Below are 20,392 nucleotides of genomic sequence, written 5' to 3' on the forward strand. Positions count from 1 at the left end.
GCCATCCTCAGTGCTTTGTCATGTGGGCCTCTGCAGCATGGCAGTTGGCTTCACCAAAGTGTTTGAGCCAACGTGACAATAGAATGAGTCTGCGAGGAAGACAGAAGTCACAATCTTTTGAAGCCTAATCACTGAAGGCACATCCCATCACCTTTGCCACGTTCTCTGTTGGTTAGAAGCAAGTCGCTTGTTTTGCCCACACTCAGAGGAGTGGGATTGTACAAGGGCAAGAATACCAGGAGGTGCCAATCATTGAGTCTACCTTAGAATCCTGCCTATTATATGGAGGAAGTCCTAGGCCAAATGAGACACTGGACATTCTTTGCTGTTAATACCAATATGTTAATAGCAAACTTCTGAAAAGCAGGAAAGGCCTGTGTGGGGAGTGAACCAGATGAGAAGAGATAGGGTGAGTATGAGGAGGAGCGAGTACTACAAGTCAGCGAGGATAGGTGACTCCAAGGTAGAAGGAGAGAGAGAGGGAGTCCGAAAAGCAATGGCAGATGCCAAGGGTGACACATCCTCTAACTGGGTGAATACTGACAGAGAGGGTCTTCTCAGTGCCCAGGCTGCAGAAGGAGTTTTCTACTACATTCGATGTTACTGTTATGCCAGGGGAAAGAAAGATCCATTTTACCAGAACCTAACGTGGGCTCCTGAACGTCAGGTAAAGGGTGTGTGTAATTGCTGCAGAGCTCTGCAGATCTGAGCTATTATGCTGCTGCCGCCCCTTTGCTGTGGACGTGATATTAACATCTGTCTGTCTCTTCCCGAGGATTTATGCAAAGGTATACAGAGAGAAGTCCTTCAACTCCAGGCTTTAGTCGGATCAAACAATGTTTCTCCCGCAAAGACCAAAGCGTAAATTCAGCCCTGTGTCTCTGGTTTCACACATTCATTACAACGCAACATCATCAGCTGTAGATTCTGAGAATGAGGTTTTAGTGAAGATTTAATTTCTTGGAATCAATTTTCTCATATGTAATAATCTCTCCCCTCTTGATTTCATTTTGTCAGGAGTGACCCTGTTTGTGGCCCTTTATGATTATGAAGCACGGACGGAAGATGACCTGAGTTTTCAAAAAGGAGAAAAATTTCAAATATTGAACAGCTCGTAAGTTTGGAGAGGGAGTGGGGAGCATACATGCCTTTCAGACTGGGAAAAAAATTCTTGTTGCCAGCCTGCGCCTTTTTACATTTCTGAAATGTGGAAAGAATGCTTGCTCGAGTCATTAATTCATACCAATTTAACTTGAGAAATGAAGAGTCGGTGAACCAGTGCGGTATTTTATGGCACTGTCTGTCCAGGGAGCTTTATGGAGGGTACCATAGTAGCAGAGCCCATGGCTTTGGTTTTGGCTCAAGGGTTGTAAAAACACCAGCATCACCCTCTGTAAATGTACATTTTCAGATAATTGGCACAAGGTCTGGCTCTCCATGTTATGCTTTCTCTGTCTGGATAGCTTCTTCACATTCAGATGTTGTACTAGCTAAGCCCCCAGTTAAGGCTGGCAACGAGTTTCTTCTGTTTGCAAAACTGCTAAACATTCCGATTGGTGAAGCCTATGGAGACATTTCCCCATAACGAAAACGTATGCGTGACTGAAATCTTTGCGCAATGGAAGGAGAAGTGATTTCGCCCACTCGAGAATGACTACAGTGCATGCATTTTAAGTAATTTTTTTTTTAAGCTGAGCCATCCTGCCACCTGTTGGCAGCTCAGCGGCTGCTCAGCTCGGGCTGGACTCGAACCGCTGTTGCTCAGAGCTCAAACTCTTGAGCGAGCTCTTAACCAACTGAGCCACTCGGGCCGGCCCTTGGTGCATGCATTTTAAATGTGGCCAGTGAGAACAACAGTGAAACAGGCAATGGGGATATTTTAAGGGTGAGAATCACTCACTTTTCAAACAAGTTTAATACCTCCATTAAGAAGAGTAAATAGGGCCAGCCGAGTGGCACGTTGATTAAGAGCTGGCTTGGGATGCCAGAGGGCCCCGGTTTGGATCCCACATATGAGGGCCAGTGACACTGCCCTCCACAGCTAAGATGCTGAACAACAGCTCAACCTGGAGCTGGGCTGCCATGAGTCACCAGCGACAACATAGGCTGCAGCCCCTGCTGGAGTGGGTTACCATGGGCTACCGTGTGTAGCCAGCAGCCAGCGTGAGCGGCCAGCAGCAGCTGTGAGGGGCCGTCCAGAAGCCGGCGACTGATCTTCCTCACCTGGGAAGAGCGCAATGACGGTGCCAACTTGGGCCAGTGAAGCAACGTCCTCCACAACTAGACTGAAGAACAAAACGACAGCAACTTGTCTGTTCCCCTTCCCCCAATTCCCCAGCACTGTTCCAATCCCCCAATTCCCCAATAAAAAAAAATCTTTAAAAAAAAAAGAAGAGTAAATATGGGTGAGGCTTCCCTATAGTTTTTAAATGTTGCCTGCTCTGTTCGGGTAAGGCAGTGTGCATGGACAATGGCCCTCCAGAAAAATCCAAGCTCTGAAGAAAATGGTGGTGTCCCCCGTCAGCAAGACAGACCTTCCCTACATCTCACCTTTTCTTTGTGAGCACCCCTCAGAGGGCCCACCAGGAAGTTCTGTGCCACCAGGCCTGGTTGTTCTGTCCTCTGCTCCCTGAGCAAACTGGATTTCATGATGGCGGAAGGACCTGAAACCTGGCCCTTAAGCTTTCTGGAAAGCATGAACCGGGGCAGGTCAGAGGCATCTCTGCTCACACAGCCCATCCCAGGAAAGAGGCATGGTCATTGTGACAGGGAACTCCCGCAGGCCCTGAAAACTGCCTCCTTGCAAAGCCCACCCGTACCCTGGGATGCCCCAATTCTCAGGACCTTACACTGAGAACATGCTACCTTTCAACAGCCAGAATGGAGTTCCTCCCCTGAGAGGCCAGTAACTTCTCTGGGCATCAGAGACACTGTCTATGTAATAGCCACAAGGTTGTGGTTGGCTTTTGTTTTGTTTTGTTTTGTTTTTAACTATTATTGTCATCATTAACAGGGGTAGGAGTGGGTTTTTGTTTCTTTTTTTTTACTTTTTTTTTAAATGGGTGCAGAAAAGTGCACGTATCACAAGTGTGCATGCTGGCAGTCGCACCGCCATGTAAAATGTGCTTAATGCCACTTAACTGTACACTTGAAAATACTTAAAGTGATAAAGTTATGTTATGCGTGTTTTACCATAATTTTTCTGAAAGGGTACAGTTTGCTGAATTTTCCCAAACCGAACATGCCTGTGCAACCAGCACCCAGATCAAGACCATTACCTGCCCCCAGGAGGCATCCTCTGTAGCCACAGGAATTTTTTTTTTAATAGCAAACCTCTGCCACTTATTGAAGGCTCCTTATATGCCAGCCATGTGCTAAGTTGGAAATGTTCTCATTTATTCTTCATAGCAATTGTCTGAGCTATGTCTCATAGTCACCACTTGACACATGAGGAGCCAGAGGCTCAGGTTCGGGAGCTGCCCGGCTGCACAGAGGAGCTAGCAGGTGGCAGAGCCAAGGGTGACATGCGGGAGGTATCCAAGTACAGTGACGGGTTTGGTCTTGGAAAGGCCGGAAACCCCCATCAGAGGGAACTGAACCATCAAGTTACATAAAGATGGGAGATTGGCAGGGAGGTGGGTGAGGAGGGAATTTGGCTTTAATCTCACCTGATTTTTGGTTCCTTGCTGTTAGTTTGATTCGCAGGTGAATGCTTCCTGTAAGAGTCTACTAACTTTAAATTCTGAATTGCACTCCTCGTTGAGGGAGGGGAACAGCGTTGGGAAATCAGGAAAGGGAAACAGACAAGTTGCTGTCCTTTTATTCTTCAGTCTAGTTGTGGAGGATGTCGCTTCACTGGCCCATGTTGGTATTATCATTGCGCTCTTCCTGGTGAGGCAGTTGCTCACTGGCCATTTGACGGCCATACACGGTGGCTCATGACAGCTCACACCAGCTCACGGCAGCTGCCGGCCAGCCCCACTGCAGCCTACGCCATCCCTGGAGACTCACGGCAGCCCAGCTCCAGGTCGAGCTGTTGTTCACCATCTTAGCTGGGATCCAAACCGGGGCCCTGGTGCTCAAAACTGGCATCCCAAGCCAATTCCCAACCAATGCGCCATTCAGCCAGCCCCGTTCCCTCCCCATTTTATGTAATATTCTCTCCGTGCCTAGCCTGGTTAGAACTTTTAACCAGCTTCTAAGAGGTAAGACCTAAGGAATGGTAGGAAATACCTGCCACATACAGCGCTTCTTCTGTAACTTTTCTCCGCACCGCAAGTATCCACCCACCAGTTGTAGGGCACTTGGAAAGCCAGCCTTTGCCAAAGTCAAAATTCATGACTCCTTCCTTTGTTAATATGGATAGGCATTCGCATTACAATGGCATCCAATTGAAACTTCGGAGAAACCTTCAAGGAAGATCCTTCAAGGAAGATCCAGTCTATCTCAACCTATATTTTGTGATTTGCATGCATGACCTTTAATGTTTGCAGAAGGCTTCGAGCCTCTGACCCTGTCCTCTTAGAAGAAAATATTACAAAGGGGTTTTTTCCCTTTAATGTTCCTCCTCCTTGCCAGTGGAATTCCTCCTCCTTCATGCCATTTAAATGTCCTTTTTCAAGATTGCAGGGGGGAAAAAATAAGGTTTTTGTAACAGATACAATATCCTGAAGTCAAGGGTAATAACAGGGAAGAGAAAACCAAGAAGGAAAAACAAAGCGGTAATACAGAACCAGATGGCATGCTCTCCCTCCCCTCCCCCAGCCTCTCCCGCCCCTGGCTCTCAGCCGCTGAAAGGAGGAAGCATGGGGCTCTGTTCTCCCTGGGGCAGCTGCCACACCTCCTAGTGTGTGTCCTCCCACTGCTTTCCCTGTCAAGAGGCAGAAATGGGAGGCCACCGGGCTGGCTTTTGTTGTTTTAAAGTGCAGCATGAACCATGTGATATACATGTGCTGTGCGCATGTGCCCAAGCCAGTGGCACTGCTACCCAGCATGGGGAGAAGGGGACTTTCATTGACCTGATGTCAGTGCCTTGTGTAGTATTGGGTTGTCGGAAAAGTCATGGCGTATTTCTTCTATGTTTTTCGTTGCAAAAATGTGTCATGACTTTTCCGACAGCCCAATATATTTGGACATCATTAAACTTAAACCCATTTGCAAAATATTTAAATTAATCTGTTTTATTTCCTATTTTCATGTTTTATGATGAGTGATTTACCACCTAGAAACATAGCCTCTCTTCAAAATATAAGAGTGGAATATAGTGGTCATGGCCTCGGGGAGTGACTCCATTAAAGTTTTTCCATTGTGATAAGAAGAAATCCTGGTTTAGAATCCTATGTAAACATTTGACAAAATTGTTATGGATATGCTCTCTGAAAGTAAGACAAGCAGTGCAAAATTTAGGAAGAATCCCGCATTTATTATAATAAAAATACTCCACAGCTGGACAGAGCAAGGCTGGCTTCTGTTTGCAAATGCCGCTTCCTGGCACCGTCAGGGCCCCTGGCACCGGGACCCCAAGCCCTATGAGCAATTTCGGGGATTAGGACCAGGCTCTTTTAACAAGTCTTTAAATTAGAGGAACAGGGGAAGCTGTTATGAAACTTAAAAGCTATTCAGAGCCAGATCTTAAATCATATTTGAATCAGAGCAAGATAACAGCTAAAGAAAATCTCACCAACTCGAAATTAATGAAATACCTGCACTGTAAGAACAGTTTAAAGACCTGCAGCTTTAATAATGCTAATTACCCACAATAACTCAAGTAAAGAAATAAAAGGCGGTATAGTAGAGATACTGTTTTCCTAAATCAAGGTGAATGATTTGTAAAGAGTGTGCTATTTAGTTGTAGGTGAATTGGGTTTCTAGTGTATTAAAAAAGATGATTTAGTCATTTGCTCAGAAGACTTTCTGGATAGATGTTTTGAGTCTGTACCAGCCTCTCTGGACACAATATGTGAGGTTTACTACCTAATACATTGTGTCCTTGTCACCTCATATCTCCTTTGATGAAAAAGTGACCTTAGATGGCCTAGAAAAAGAGAAAAGAATTTTATCTTTCTCATGAGTAACCGAAAACCCTTGTGAGATTAATGGAGTCACTTAAGAGAAAATCATGAATTCCTGATACATGACTTTAGAATGAGCTGGTAGTTGGACTCTAATTTGTGCTAAACTCTTTAAGCACCAAGACCAAAATGAGATAGTTAATACTGGATTTGAAACGGAAATTACTTGATTAATACCAGATCACCTGAGTAAGACTGAGTTTGTCCCAACCTGCAGCAAAATGGAATGGCTTCCTGCCCAGATGACATTACCATGTCCCCCAAAATTGATACAGACTTTCTTTTTCCTGATTTAAATCAGTTAGAACTTGATGGTGGTTATCTTACATTAAAAAATAAGCCTCTGCTGCAGCATTTTTTTCCTCACCATTTTGGAGCATTTGCCAGGTGTGTGTGAGGTGTGGGGGTGGGGGGAGAAAGAGAGAAGGCAGGCAGCTGACCGGTGTTATTTTTTCATAATGAAATGTCTCCATCTAGTGGAATTGCAGAGCAGTAAACATTGTCACCATATTAAAGATAATGTCTTCAAAGCCGTTTCCTTAAACACATGCAAAGTTTAAAGAAAAAAAATAAACTTCTACATATGTTCTCAGATGATACACTTACAACTTCATGTATTTCTTTGGGAGGACATAGACATGAAACTAATGCAAACTGTTAGAATGGTGACATTTTTAATTTCAGGATTTGAACCTGAAAGGCAGAGGGATTCAATAGGAGCGCAGCAGCACAGGGTAGATTCCGCACAATTGGTGAGGATTTAGCTCTTAAGTTGGGTGGTGGGTTCACAGGTGTTCATATATACATCTATTCTTTGTTATGTATAAATTATTTCATAATAAAAATCTAGACAGGAACTAAATTTAAGGTTATTAACAAAGGACAGTCTGGGTATGAGAAAAAATTATCTCCCTTTTTTGATTGATTTTTCTGTTTAAATTTGTTTAATAGGATGAAAAAGGAAAGACTGAAAAACTAATTAAAACATAAGTTATTAAAAACCTTTGCAGCATCCTGTTTTCTTGTGGACTGTTCTGTTCCTTGTGCCACCAAACACTTTGCACCTATGGCACTTGTGGACTTGTCACCATTTGTCTGTGGCTTTATTAAATCCTATCTGGAGTCACTGCTCATTGTCACCTTGCTCAGTCGGTCTTTAGAAAAGAATGGGACTCTCGAGTAAGGCTTGCATTTAATGTGGAGGCTGGTTATTCTCTACCTAATTAAATCAGCCTGGGGAAGATCTTGACCAGGGCCAAAAGCCAGCACATTTTCTTTCCTGGCTGAGGGCTTTGACACAGAGCCCAGCCAAAAGTGATTTTTAAAAAGGCCTGGGGTTTCTCTTGCTGCCTCCAAGGACCTACAAAAGGAGAGAAGGCACTGGCCCACTGGTGCTCAGGTGGGGTCTTTCAGCTCGTGTGATCAGAAGTCTGTGAGGTCTCAACTTGCTCAAGGGCAATCACGTCCTCCCCTGCCCCTTGTACTCCTGACCGCAAGCTGGTGGAGGGTTCAGTGAACAGCGCTGGTGTCAGAGCTACAGCCCCACATAAACCTGCTAACCTTTGCTCATAGGGAGAGGCATGTACTCCATCCTGCTTTCCGCCACACACAGCTATGTGAGCCTGAGCACATGAACTCTACCGTTTAATTTACATTCGTTTGAAGGTGAGAGTGGTATTATAAGCCCCTCTTTCATGTCCTTCAGCCCACAGCTCTGAGAGCTCCACAGATTGAGACCAGGCTATCGCATGGAATACTGGGCCATGCATGCGACACGGTGTGACTAAGAAGCTGGTTCCCTTAGCGAGTGTTGGCTCTCCCCCTGCGCTTGTACACACACAGCTACACCCACCCTTCCTCTCCCACCCAGCAGACTCATCATTGCTATATATAGTTGATGAAATAACCGCAGGTTGAAAATGCCTAGGCAAGGGTTACCCTATTGTAGTCTTTGTTGTTCTACCCATTTAATTCAGAGCAAGCAAGGCAAGTATTCAGAATATGCTTTCATCCCTTACTGGACCTCCTAACAGGCTTCCTTTTTCAGATGATCTACAGCGATGATGTTTTTCTTTTTCTGATGAAGCATTTCATGGCTGGCAAAATAACACTAAAGCCAACAGCTTGCATCTCTCTAGCAGTACCAAAGGATGCTGGTTGCCTCAGGGTGGGGGACAAAATAGAGACTGTTAGCTAAATTAGCAATATTAGTGTGTGCTTTATTTTTTTTCCAGCTTTTGGAGATACAATTAACATACAACATTGTGTAAGTTTAAGGTGTGCCATGTGATGGGTTAATACGCATATATATTGTGAGACGTTTGCCACAGCAAGGTTAGTTAACACACCTTTCATCTTACATAATTACCATTTTGTTGTTGTTATTATCACAGTGTTTTTATTAAGTAGCCTGGGGCTGCATTCCATTCCTTCTGTCCAAGTGGGAGGCACTTACCAAGCAACTCCCTGCTCCCCCAACATACACACAGAGGGAGCCCTCTCATGGCCAGATTCCTACATTCTTAATTCCCAAATAAAACCAGAGATGAGAGACAAGGCTGGATTCAACCCCCACTGGACTCAGATTGTCACCATTCGACCCTCACAGAGGGTTGTGTTGGAGTTTGGAGAAATCAGATGGTAGGATGACTGCCAGATAGTCATACACTCCTTGAGTCTGTAACTGCAAAACATCGAAATGGTCCCAGCGTTCACTCCTTTTTCTCTCTTTTTCTCTGCAGGGAAGGAGATTGGTGGGAAGCCCGCTCCTTGACAACCGGAGAGACGGGCTACATTCCCAGCAATTACGTGGCTCCAGTGGACTCCATTCAGGCGGAAGAGTATGTTTTATTGTTTTGCTGTTTTCACTTACCTACTTGCTTTTTACAGTTAGTTGGCACAATAAAATTCCATTATCGTTGTGCAGGAGGGGGAAGAAATTCACTAGAGCGATTAAGGGTTGAGAGAATATAGGAATGCCATGTTTCCCAGGCTTTACGCCATGATTTTTGCCATATCTATGTAATGCTGGTACTATTGTTACCTTACTATTTTTCTTTAAGCCTGCTCACTTTTTAAAAACTTGTGTCAGTACCCTAAATGAAAACCCAATATCACTTGCCACAGATAAAAATGTGATGGAATTCTAGCTAGAGCATATATTATTGCCACCCCAAGGTTCCAAGCCTGCAGTCTGCTGGGGGAAAAAAATAAAAGAGGAGGGAGGAACAGTAGGAAGAAGAGAGTTTTGGTTGGTTTCTTTGATAGTAAATAGTGACTCGCAGTTAGCTGGCCCAAGGATTTCCACTGGTAATAGTTTTGGAAGGTGGTTGATAGGCTGAGGGCATTCTAGAAAGAACAACCATTATTCCTTTGCCTGATCTGTGGGGATTCACGGGCACTTCCAAACTGCAGAACTGTCAGAGTGGCTTGTGTGGTGACCCTAATTTCTGAGCTGAGGGAAGGGGAGCCGGGCCATGATCTCCCAAAGGAAGGAGCCTGGCCCCCTCCCTGACACCCCGGGGACCTGCCTCTCCTGATCAGTGCAGGCAGTCTTGCCTTACCAAAAAAGGAATGGAGAAAAGACTGCCACGGAGCCCAACCTTTGGCTCTGATATTTAATTTTTCCCTGGATTTGTTTAAGCTTCAGGGAGGATTAGACGCCTCACCTCAGCCAAATCCCCAATTGGTTCACTCTCTTGTCTTTAATTCCTTTGTATTTCCTCTAAGAAGATCTGTTTTGTTTCCTACTCTCAAGTACTCAGTGGTTCTGAGCTCCTTTTTTCTCCTAGTGAGTGTGTTTCATCATCAGTGAATAAAGGAATTTGGATTGAATTTTCATTTTAAGGCAGATGGGCAAACGCTTTTGTGTTCTTTCAGAATAAAAGGTACCAGCAAAATGTAACATTTCTTTGATTTAACTGGGAACCTCCCTGCTGTGTGTTTAAGTTGTATTTATAATGGTCAATATTTTTAAATATTTTCTTTTTAAAGAATAAAATAGCATTTAAAAAGAATAATGCCTATGGTTTTATATATGCAATTATCGTTATCTTAAAATACTATTGTTTTAGTGCAATCCATTGTTCTAACAGGTCTCTTTTTCACCACTGTTCGCGTTTACACTGCATTTTAATTGATACAAACCCAGAAAGTCATTTCCCGCAAATAACTGGTATGATTCTCGTTATACCATCTTAGTGCTGGGTTAGGACTGAGGCACAGCCTGGTGCCTTTAAAAGTCACGGAGGAGCTAACATGCCGTGTGTCTTTTCTTATCTTCAGTGAAACTCCTTCATTCACAACAGAATCTGACAGTGAACACATAATAGCTATGTTCGAGGATAATGAATTGAAATTTCATTTTAGAAACTGGATCCTTTCACAGTTAAATATTCTCCAAATTGTTCCTTTATGCAGATTCTCATGGAATGCTCCCGAATTCTCCCCTGGGTTCTTGGAGCACCTGCTGCTTGTTCAGCATCTAGTGCTGAACCGCTAACTAATTGCCAGGCCCTGGTTAGGTTTGGAGAGTGCCAGGGAGAGATGAAAGACAAATGACAAAGGTCGTGAGGTGACTGGATGTGATGCCTCTTACAAGTGGCACAGGAGTGTCATCACAGGGAGGACAGGAACACGTCCGTGACACTGAGTTGTTTTCAAGGACATGCTCGTTCACTGTGCAGTCACCTGGCCCTGCAGCTCTGCCAGAGCACACATGTGGCCCAGCCCAGCCCAGCCCAGACACTCGGCAAATGCCTTCTACGCATCCGAGTCCTCACTCCTCCTGGGCAGGAAGGCAATAATACAAGCAGCATCCAAGGATCAGCACTCCTCATGAGGGCTGGTCGTGACCATTTTTTCAGAGTTCCTATAGGTAGGAAGTTACTGAATATATCATGTCTTTGTTCTGTTATCCATTCTGACTTTGAAAAAAATGCCTGATTAATGACCTTTATATACACTAAGACTGTGTTTTATTATTTCCCAGGGGTTGTAATTATGCTTAGAAATCTGTGGTCTTGTAGATGTGCGTGGGAAGGGTCTCCTGCGGTCGCCATTTCAAACAAGGTCTTGGATTTCTCTTTTTATGCAGGCAGGTGGCAGTTTTAACACAAACTGGTACTTGTCATCGCTGGAGGGAAGGAAAATAACCCACAATTCAAATCTGATTTTTTTTAAAGAGTGAAAGAGATGGATTAGGGATGGGATGAGGAATAGATTGAAAGGGAACTAGATGAGGCTAGGAAAAAAATAGATAGGGAAATGCTAAGGATGACATCGGAGGTGTCAAAGAGCCTGCGTGATTCCATTTGTGTAACTGATTGTTATAAAATGTTTCCTTGTCTTGATCTTCTTTAAAGGTGGTACTTTGGAAAACTTGGCCGAAAAGATGCTGAGCGACAGCTTTTGTCCTTTGGAAACCCAAGAGGTACCTTTCTTATCCGTGAGAGTGAAACCACCAAAGGTAAGATAGCAAGCTGAAGTTGGCTTGTCATTCAAATCTGGGGATTAGTCAGAGGAGATGAAAGGCTTATCTCTGATGGACAGGGATTTTTAAATGGCACACATCTGCCCTGCCTCGTGAGCTGGAGTCCTGTTTTCAGTAGTTCCTCCAGGCTCGAGAACTGCAGACAGCTCCAAAAAGACAACAGAGTCTCAACATCAAGACCTTACTCTTCAAATGGAGACCAGGGCAGTGTCCCTCCTCCAGGCACACAAGAGCCTAGAATTTTTAGAAGTCCTTTCGAATTATGAATTTCTGAAACTTGTAGCTCTTCGGGTGCCAAACATTCGGGTTGTTTTTGCATTTCTTTTTTTTTTTTTTTCATAACTGAGGACTGCTCTTCCTCCAACTATTGGCCTTTTCATTCTGTAACTTCTCATTAGAGCCCACAAGAAGAGCAAGGCCAAGGAAAAAGCACAGTAGCCTTCTAGCCGGATCTTCCAGACACTGGTTGTCTGAAAGCTATTCGGAAGCAGAAACGGGAAGCTCCCTTCTAGAGAAACAGCCTTTATGTTTCTTTGGGACTTTAGTACTGCCTCCATGATGCTCCGTGGGATAGGGGAGCAACCTGAGCCTTGAATGGCGGCTTCTCTTCATCTGGCTCTGTGGGGGTAGTGGGGGAGGATAGTAGGAAAAAAAATCCAAGAAGCCTCCATTCTCAAGGATAAATCATTTTATTGATAACATCTTCTGACTCTTGTAGGAAAGAGGCGTTTTCTTCCTGTTACTTAGAGGGAGTGTGTATATGCGTGTGTCTCCTCTTGATAGTTACTAATCAGAATAGTCAAGTAAATAAGACCTAAAAAACAAATGAGTACTCAAAGTGATTGAAGCTAACGCTCTGCATGTTTACCAGGTGCCTATTCACTTTCTATCCGTGATTGGGATGATATGAAAGGAGACCATGTCAAACATTATAAAATTCGTAAACTTGACAATGGTGGATACTATATTACCACCCGAGCCCAGTTTGAAACACTTCAGCAACTTGTGCAACATTACTCAGGTAACCTTAATTCTAACTAGGGCTAACTATTTGGACACTGGGTGTGGGTGGGCACAAAGCAGGAAAGGGGGAAGGTGGGGCGGGGTGGGGGGTGGAAGCTGTACAAAAAATATATACAAAGTCACTGGTAAAATACAGGTGACCCTTGACCAACATAGATTTGAACTGCGCAGGTCTAATTCTACATGGATTTTTTTTTCAATAAGTATGTACAGCACTGTAAATGTATTTTCTCTTCTTTATGATTTTCTTTACATTTTTATCTAGTTTACTTTATTACAAGAATACAGTATTATAATACACATAACACAAAATATGTATTAATCAACTGTTTATGTTATCAGTAAGGCTGCCAGTCAACAGTAGACTATTTGTAGTTAAGATTTTGAGGAGTTGAAAGTTATACGTGGATTTTCCACTACATGGGGGTCGGAGCCTCTAACCCCCACATTGTTCAAGGGTCAACTGTAGTTTTCTTTGCTAGCCCTTCAAGGTAGGGCTAAGCTAAATAAGTTCAATTGATGTTTTTCTACCATAAATATTAGTTCCATCAAAAGATCCTATAACATTCTAGTTTCCCAAGTCGAAAGCAATAGGTGAAGCTTTAAAAGTTGTTATCTTGTCTCGTTGCAGTACGTAATTCAGAAATCATGAAAAAGAGAAGCAGTCTCAGGGAGCAAGCTTACATGGGGCCTCCTACAGGGATGCCGTATTTCTACCATCACCTAATGCTCACACTGTGGCAGGAATGACTGCACACGCATTTCCTTCTCATGACTACATGAGTTTTGCAATCCATTTATCATGTTCTACTTCCCCACCAATATCTCTGTTTCCTAACTAGACTTAGACTTATGTGACCCACAGATCTGTTACAGCTAATTTGTTTAACTTTTTAAACAGTAAATCAGCGTTTTTCCTAACACCCAAACATTACCATTAATGTCTGTTGTTCCTGGAAATATATACTTAGGTGTTTAGGTGTGCAATTTGCACATTTTATTAAAGAATGTGGCCTTATGTGCAAGTGTTAAAATGATTGTTTTCTTTCCTGTATTAGCAAGTATACTCCACCATGTAATACGTACACAGAGGTGGTTATAGACATAGGTATACATGTGCAGATACAGATCTCTATCCCATTAAACCCAGGAGTTCTTTGTGTGACCTATATATGCATTTTATATTGCTCTCCAGGACAATGACAGTATCCCCAAAATAGTACATGTCTTGGCCTCAACTACTGCTGTATGCACATTCATTAAAAAATATGTGTATATGGGGTGGCCAGTTAGCTCAGTTGGTTAGAGCTCAGTGCTCATAACACCAGGGTTGCCGGTTTAATCCCCACATGGGCCACTGAGTTGCACCCTCCACAACTAGATTGAAACAACTACTTGACTTGGAGCTGATGGGTCCATACTGTTCCCCAATTAAAAATTTTTTTTAAAGTTCGTTAATCGTTAATACACACACACACACACACACACATACACACATATATACACATATGTTTATATATGTGTGTGTGTATATAATTTTTAGCACCAAAAAATGCAGTCTTTTGGCAATAAGAAATACCTATCTATTAATCCCAGGCACTAATGAGCAAGTGAAAAAATTAACAGCACTTGGAGTATTTGTCGATTAGGGAACTGGGTAACTTTGATTCCAAATATAGCTTCTGAAATATTTGGGAGAAATGGAACAGAATATCTCCCTGAGCTTCAGTGATATACTCACAATGCCTGCATGTTGTAAGGGTTTTTCAAATGCCAAAATATATTTCATTACAGCCAAACATCAGCAGGGTCCCCAGGGTTTAGATCATTTGAAAAAATATTGTGTCGGAAAGGGCACCTTAATAACATAATAAAGCTGGAAGGAGAGAAGGGATATGAAGAGCAACAGACAATTTTTAATCTCAAGAAAAAAAAATCCATCTCGTTAGATTTGTTTTTATATTGGCTTTTCCTCTTCCCTCCTTTCTCTCACACAATAAAAAGCCTTTGAAATATTGACACATAAATAATTTCCTGCCTAAACATCTGAGAACCTGATTCTATCAAAATGGAAGGAATAGAAAGTAACTTAACAGCTGGTTCCTGGGGAAAAGGCAGCGACCTCCAGTGGGGAGTGGCTGGGTTCTGTCCCCCTCAGCCAGGCTCTCTGCAGCTTTTGTCACTGCCCTGATTCCTTGTTCTTTGTTACCTTTTCTCACCTGACTGATGTTTAACTTGGCATGTAGACAATTTCCCCTTACCACTGCTAGATTCTAAAGGGCATATTCTTTAAAAACAGAGAGAGAGAGAGAGAGAGAGAGAGAGAGAGAGAGAGAGAGAGAGAGAGAGAGAGGGAGGGAAGGGGAAGGAGAAGGAGAAGGAGAAGGAGAAGGGAGACCCTCCAGATAACTGCACAGTGATAACTACTTCTTTCCTTTCTCTTTTTCATAGGAAATAGAGTTCTTTCACATCGTTCAGTTTCTGCAGATTTTAGTTTCTGTTCTTTCTGCTTTCAAATCAGACTCCTAAATTATACATCAGAGATTGTTATAAAGATTTTTTTATAGGAAATATCAAAGAATCAAGAGTATCTGACTGATAGAATAAAGTCAGTTCAAATGCCAGAGAAATCACTAGAGAAATGTGACCCCTTTTTTCCCCTGCCAGGTAGAATCTTCCTCCTTACTATTGGGTGGTCGGAAAAGTCGTGGCGTATTTTTTCTGTTTTTCGTTGCAAAAATGCGTCATGACTTTTCCGACAACCCAATAGTTTTGTAACAGTCTGATGTTCTGTAAAAGAATCCTGTACTACAGTTACAATTTTAAATATATTCACACCAAAGAGTGTCCCCAAACCCTTGATATTAGAGGGGGGAAAGGATAGTCATGTTGACATTCTGTAGTCCAAATGTGCCTTTTGAAATAAGTGGAGGTATTTTCAGGGTTCCCGAAGACATGTTATTAGCACATTGGGCTGAAAACTTTTTTCTTCCTTAGTGAGGATAGAAGCGAAACCAGTCTATATCTGTTTATATGTGTAGACCATATTATACCTGGGGTATGGAGTGGTCCAAATTTAAAATGTCCTCTAGTCTACCTCCAATGAACATGTTTCAATGTGTGGCGTCTAACCTTGCTAGATGCGTGCAGTTCTCTACCACCGTAGCAGTGTTTGGGGTAATGCTGTGCGCTCACTGAGTTTGTACACCTGTAAATGTCGTTTCACGTGTTCTGCTTTTCTCTCCCTCTCCTGCCGCTGCCCCCGCTTCATCAGAGAGAGCCGCAGGTCTCTGCTGCCGCCTAGTAGTTCCCTGTCACAAAGGGATGCCAAGGCTTACCGATCTGTCTGTCAAAACCAAAGATGTCTGGGAAATCCCTCGAGAATCCCTGCAGTTGATCAAGAGACTGGGAAATGGGCAGTTTGGGGAAGTATGGATGGGTATGCTGAGACTCAGTTACTCTATTACTAGCTTCCTCGTTTGGGAAGTTCCAAACATCAAAGGTGGAAGGTGAAAATAAAGACTGTACAACCAGGAAGAACATTTTGAATTACAAATAGTGAGGAATAATAATTTGGATTTCGATTTCGGAATTCTGGAATATCTAGAAAAGAGATAGTAAGTGGTCAAGATTGGCAAATGGCTCAAATTATACTACTATATGTGTCTCCATTCGTAAACCAGTAAATGGTGCAAAGAATGGTCCAGCCCGCACCAAACGCCTTGCTTGTCATTTCCAACGGCAAATTTTTGTCCATTGAACTCAGTATTGCCCTAAAAGGCAGATCACCTTCCATCTTTCCTAGTGCATGCATGATTATGAATTATAAGGACTGTGTTTTCTTTATTAATTCCCTTTCCTGTAGAGAAAGCTGATGGTTTGTGTTTTAACTTAACTGAGATTGCATCGAGTTGTACCCCACAAACTTCTGGATTGGCTAAAGATGCTTGGGAAGTTGCACGTGATACGTTGTTTCTGGAGAAGAAGCTGGGTCAGGGGTGTTTCGCTGAAGTGTGGCTTGGTAAGGCAGAGGGCACATTTTGTTTTGGCTGCATCTCTAAGCCAATTAAAAGAACAATTTTGAACAAAAACACATACACAGCCGTTGGGACCAAGACAGTTAATGTGGATAGCCAGACGGCCACAGGCCATCTAGATTTTCAGAATATGGCAATACCTTGTTATACTCTTCTATCCTACTTCATGTGGTTAATTAAGGCGTGCACAGAACAGGACACCAGTACACTGGAAATCTGGTGTTTCCTCTTCTTAAGACATGGGAAGGTAAGATACTATAGATGGGCTACTGGAGGGAGAGACCATGGGCTCTTTTGCTCAGTGGGCCTGTGTTTTTTCTCAGTCTTTACTAGCTGATTAACCATGGGCACGGGGCTTCTTTATCCTCTTCGAGTCTCACTTTCCTCATCTGTAAAATCAGAATGATACCTACTTCGTAAGGTTGTGCTGAGGATTACAAGGGACAGTATGTTTGACGTCCATATAGTAAGTGTTCAGTAGACACACACTGTTGTCTTAATTTGATTATCATGTCATTGATAAGGCCAGCTGCACTGGACCCTCCTCACTGCTTTTATAACTCCCTTTCGGGCAGTTGCAGCTTTGCTTAAAGACAATCCATGGACTTGGGCCCCCATCCAAAAACGTGTGTTAGTAAAACAGTATTGGTGCTTATGGCATCCTCCATCTTCCTTTCTTACATGTAATTAACATCCTACGAATTTTAATCCAATCATTCATATAATCAAGAAGAATTGGCCCCTATACAAAAACTTATTTTCAAATTTTGCAGTAATCAACTTTAAATCATTACACATATTAGTGAGATAATTTTCCCACTGAACATAAAACATTATTTTGTGGTAGTCCAGGATCAGGATGGAATGCCAATGTAAGTAACCAGGTTGTTATTGGAGAGAAAGATCTCTCCAGTGTTTAAAATTTGGGGGTGTTAACAACACTCAAATAGCAAACACCACTTATAAATTGTCAAATTTCCCATTTACATTTAGTGATCAGATATTTTGTAAGATTTGATGAATTCCTTTTTAAGCCACTTGTTCTTTCATAATTCGTATTTTCATAGGTTGCTTGTTGTAATTATATAAACCATGTTTTTAACAAGGTAACAAAAGTTGCTCCAATTTACAGAATTTTTAAATTTCAAAAATCAATTATATTAAAAATAAAAAATAATCTTAATTTAAACCAGCCATCTTTTCCAAATAGAAAATAACAATCTAAATTAGCATAATTTTTTGTATCCCTTATAAATAGTTTTCATTCAAAATCACAGGACTAATAATGGAATACATATAGAATCTACATTTTTTTTAAATGTGGAGGGCTAAAAGAGACTCAAAATATAATCCATTTCCATTTCTGTATTTTACAGATGAGGTAACCAATGATCATAAACCAGGCATGCCTCTGGACCTACTAAATTTTGTTAACAGGTTTAGATGTTTCTGTTCCCTCGTAGCTGTTGTCTAATTTTTCTAGTCTAGCTAATAGAAGTATCTGTTCTCATGGTGGCTGACCATCAGTAAGCCTGAAGAATTTTCCTCACCTCGTTGAAGTATGCGCAAGTAGACTGGGATCTTCTTGCCAGTGCTTATCAGTATACCTAAAATCTTACTCATAGATCAACTGTTCAAGGACTCAGCCAAGTAGCTCATCCATTATAGGCAATTGAAAGTCTAGAAGTAATTTCCAGACATCCTCAGTGCATTGCCATATTTTTTTAAATGGTACATCCCATAAAACGGAACTTAATCCCATTTCATGTGTGCTGACTCTACTGCCTCATGGGTGGATATTTGATGGTCAGGCCCATTCTAATCTTTGTAAAGAAGTGTCCAAAGCTTTTGGTACAAATTTGTCACCATGTCTCTGAGCCAAAAAAGGAAAGTGGTATATATATCAAAACAAGAAAAAAAATTAAATTATAAACCATTGTATAGCCATAAGTCGACACATTTCTCCTATTGGAAATACTTGACAGAGTCCTTACATTTGATTGTCTTTGTTCACCAAAGACTATAACATTTTTTTAACTTAATATCTAACTTTATGCAAATAGCTATGGCTAAAAAAACTTTTTTTTCCCCATCAAACAAGGGCCTTTGGTTTGACTTAATATTGTGGGATGTCTGCAGGTACCTGGAATGGAAACACAAAAGTAGCCATAAAGACTCTTAAACCGGGCACGATGTCCCCTGAATCATTCCTTGAGGAAGCACAGATCATGAAGAAACTGAAACATGACAAGTTGGTCCAGCTCTACGCGGTGGTGTCTGAGGAACCAATCTACATCGTCACCGAGTATATGAATAAAGGTTGGGAAACGTCTCTCTCAGCTCCACCCCACAGTGACACACAGGGGTTGTTTCAGGGAGGGAAATGGAGCTGCCTACTTGCATGGTTTTTGGGGGTTTTTTAAATATTTTTATTAGGGAATTGGGGGAGGGGAACAGACAAGTTTTGTCCTTTTGTTCTTCAGTCTAGTTGTGGAGGACATCGCTTCATTGGCCCATGTTGGTATTATCATTGCACTCTCCCCGGGTGAGGCAGTCACTTGCCGGCCATTGGACAGCCGCTCACACTGGCTGCCAGCCACTCACGGTATCTCACGGCAGCCCACTGCAGCAGGGGCTGCAGCCTATGCCGTCACCGGCGACTCACGGCAGCCCAGCTCCAGGTTTAGCTGTGGTTCACCATCTTAGCTGTAGTGGACGCTACATCACTGGTCCACATGTGGGATCCGAACCGGGGCCCTACTGCTCAGAGCTGGCGTCCCAAGCCGACTCTTAATCAACGCACCACTCTGCCGGTCCTGCCTGCTTGCTTTTTTTTCCTGGTTTCTGCATAAATCAAGCATTCCCATCAGAAAGCACAAACTGTATGCTCATTAATGAAAACATTTTAAAACAGACTATGACCTTGATTTTGCCTCCCAGCTCCTTGGGAAATGCAGTCCCTTTTGCATGCTGCACATGGAGAGTTCCAGCTCCTCTTTATAATTAAAACATTCATTGTTAATATCAGTTACACAGGGGGCTAGCAGAGTTTGCTGTTACTTTGAAAGCCATAGCTTGTGTTTTTGCAGGGCTGAACAATTAATATCAGACACTGGTCTCTGCTCTGTTTAATCTCCATCTTTTCATCATCTTATTTTTTTTCAGCTCTCAAACATCAGATGAAGAAAGACATGCTTTTAAAGAGCACGTTTTATTCTCATTCTCTCTCTCTCTCTCTCTCTCTCTCTCTCTCTCTCTCTCTCTCTCTCTTTTTCTCTCTCTCTCACTTCTAATCAAAGCAATATTGTTGGGGATAAGGCCAAAGATCACGTTGTTTTGGAAAAATAGATGAACAAAATAAGAAACATCCTTAAAAGGCAATGTACTGTACATCAGAGGATACCGGTGTAATTTTTCCTCCTCACATACTATTTTTTAAAATATATTCGGAATTTTTTCCTGGCAGATTGTTTGTCCTCTGTATCCAAAGTTATTTGGTAAATAACTTTGTGATTAAAGCATGAAAAGAAATCACCAATGAGCATTATGAGCCCCTCGCCTCTGCACATGATTCTTTCAGCCCTCGGGTTAGTTCTGAGTTCCTCAGCTGTGTTCTCAGGTGGCTCTGAAACTCTGGCTGTTTTGATACAGGTGTCTTAAAGGCCTGGCTGGCCACACGTGATCTAATGGGGAGCTTCTTGGCCCACCCTATATTCCTCAGATACACTTTTCTTTCAGATATTCTTTTTTTTTTTAATAATTTTTAATTA

At 42.4% G+C, this 20,392-nt stretch overlaps 1 protein-coding gene across 5 annotated transcripts in view; it reads left to right on the forward strand.

Moving 5' to 3' along the window:
- The window catches only part of FYN (FYN proto-oncogene, Src family tyrosine kinase), a 208,825-nt gene that overhangs the window by 154,741 nt on the left and 33,692 nt on the right, over positions 1-20,392 (forward strand). For 4 of the 5 annotated variants that reach the window (XM_019646354.1, XM_019646357.1, XM_019646356.1 and 1 more), the window contains 6 exons: positions 1,018-1,114; positions 8,813-8,911; positions 11,435-11,538; positions 12,434-12,583; positions 15,860-16,024; positions 18,762-18,941. In XM_019646354.1, the coding sequence (XP_019501899.1) occupies positions 1,018-1,114; positions 8,813-8,911; positions 11,435-11,538; positions 12,434-12,583; positions 15,860-16,024; positions 18,762-18,941 (795 nt within the window). Of the gene's footprint in view, positions 1-1,017; positions 1,115-8,812; positions 8,912-11,434; positions 11,539-12,433; positions 12,584-15,859; positions 16,025-16,450; positions 16,607-18,761; positions 18,942-20,392 lie in introns of all 5 variants that reach the window. The other variant, XM_019646359.1, reaches the window with a different exon arrangement.

This window comes from Hipposideros armiger, unplaced genomic scaffold, assembly GCF_001890085.2.
Source record: "Hipposideros armiger isolate ML-2016 unplaced genomic scaffold, ASM189008v1 scaffold_101, whole genome shotgun sequence".
Classification (NCBI taxonomy): Eukaryota; Metazoa; Chordata; class Mammalia; order Chiroptera; family Hipposideridae; genus Hipposideros; species Hipposideros armiger.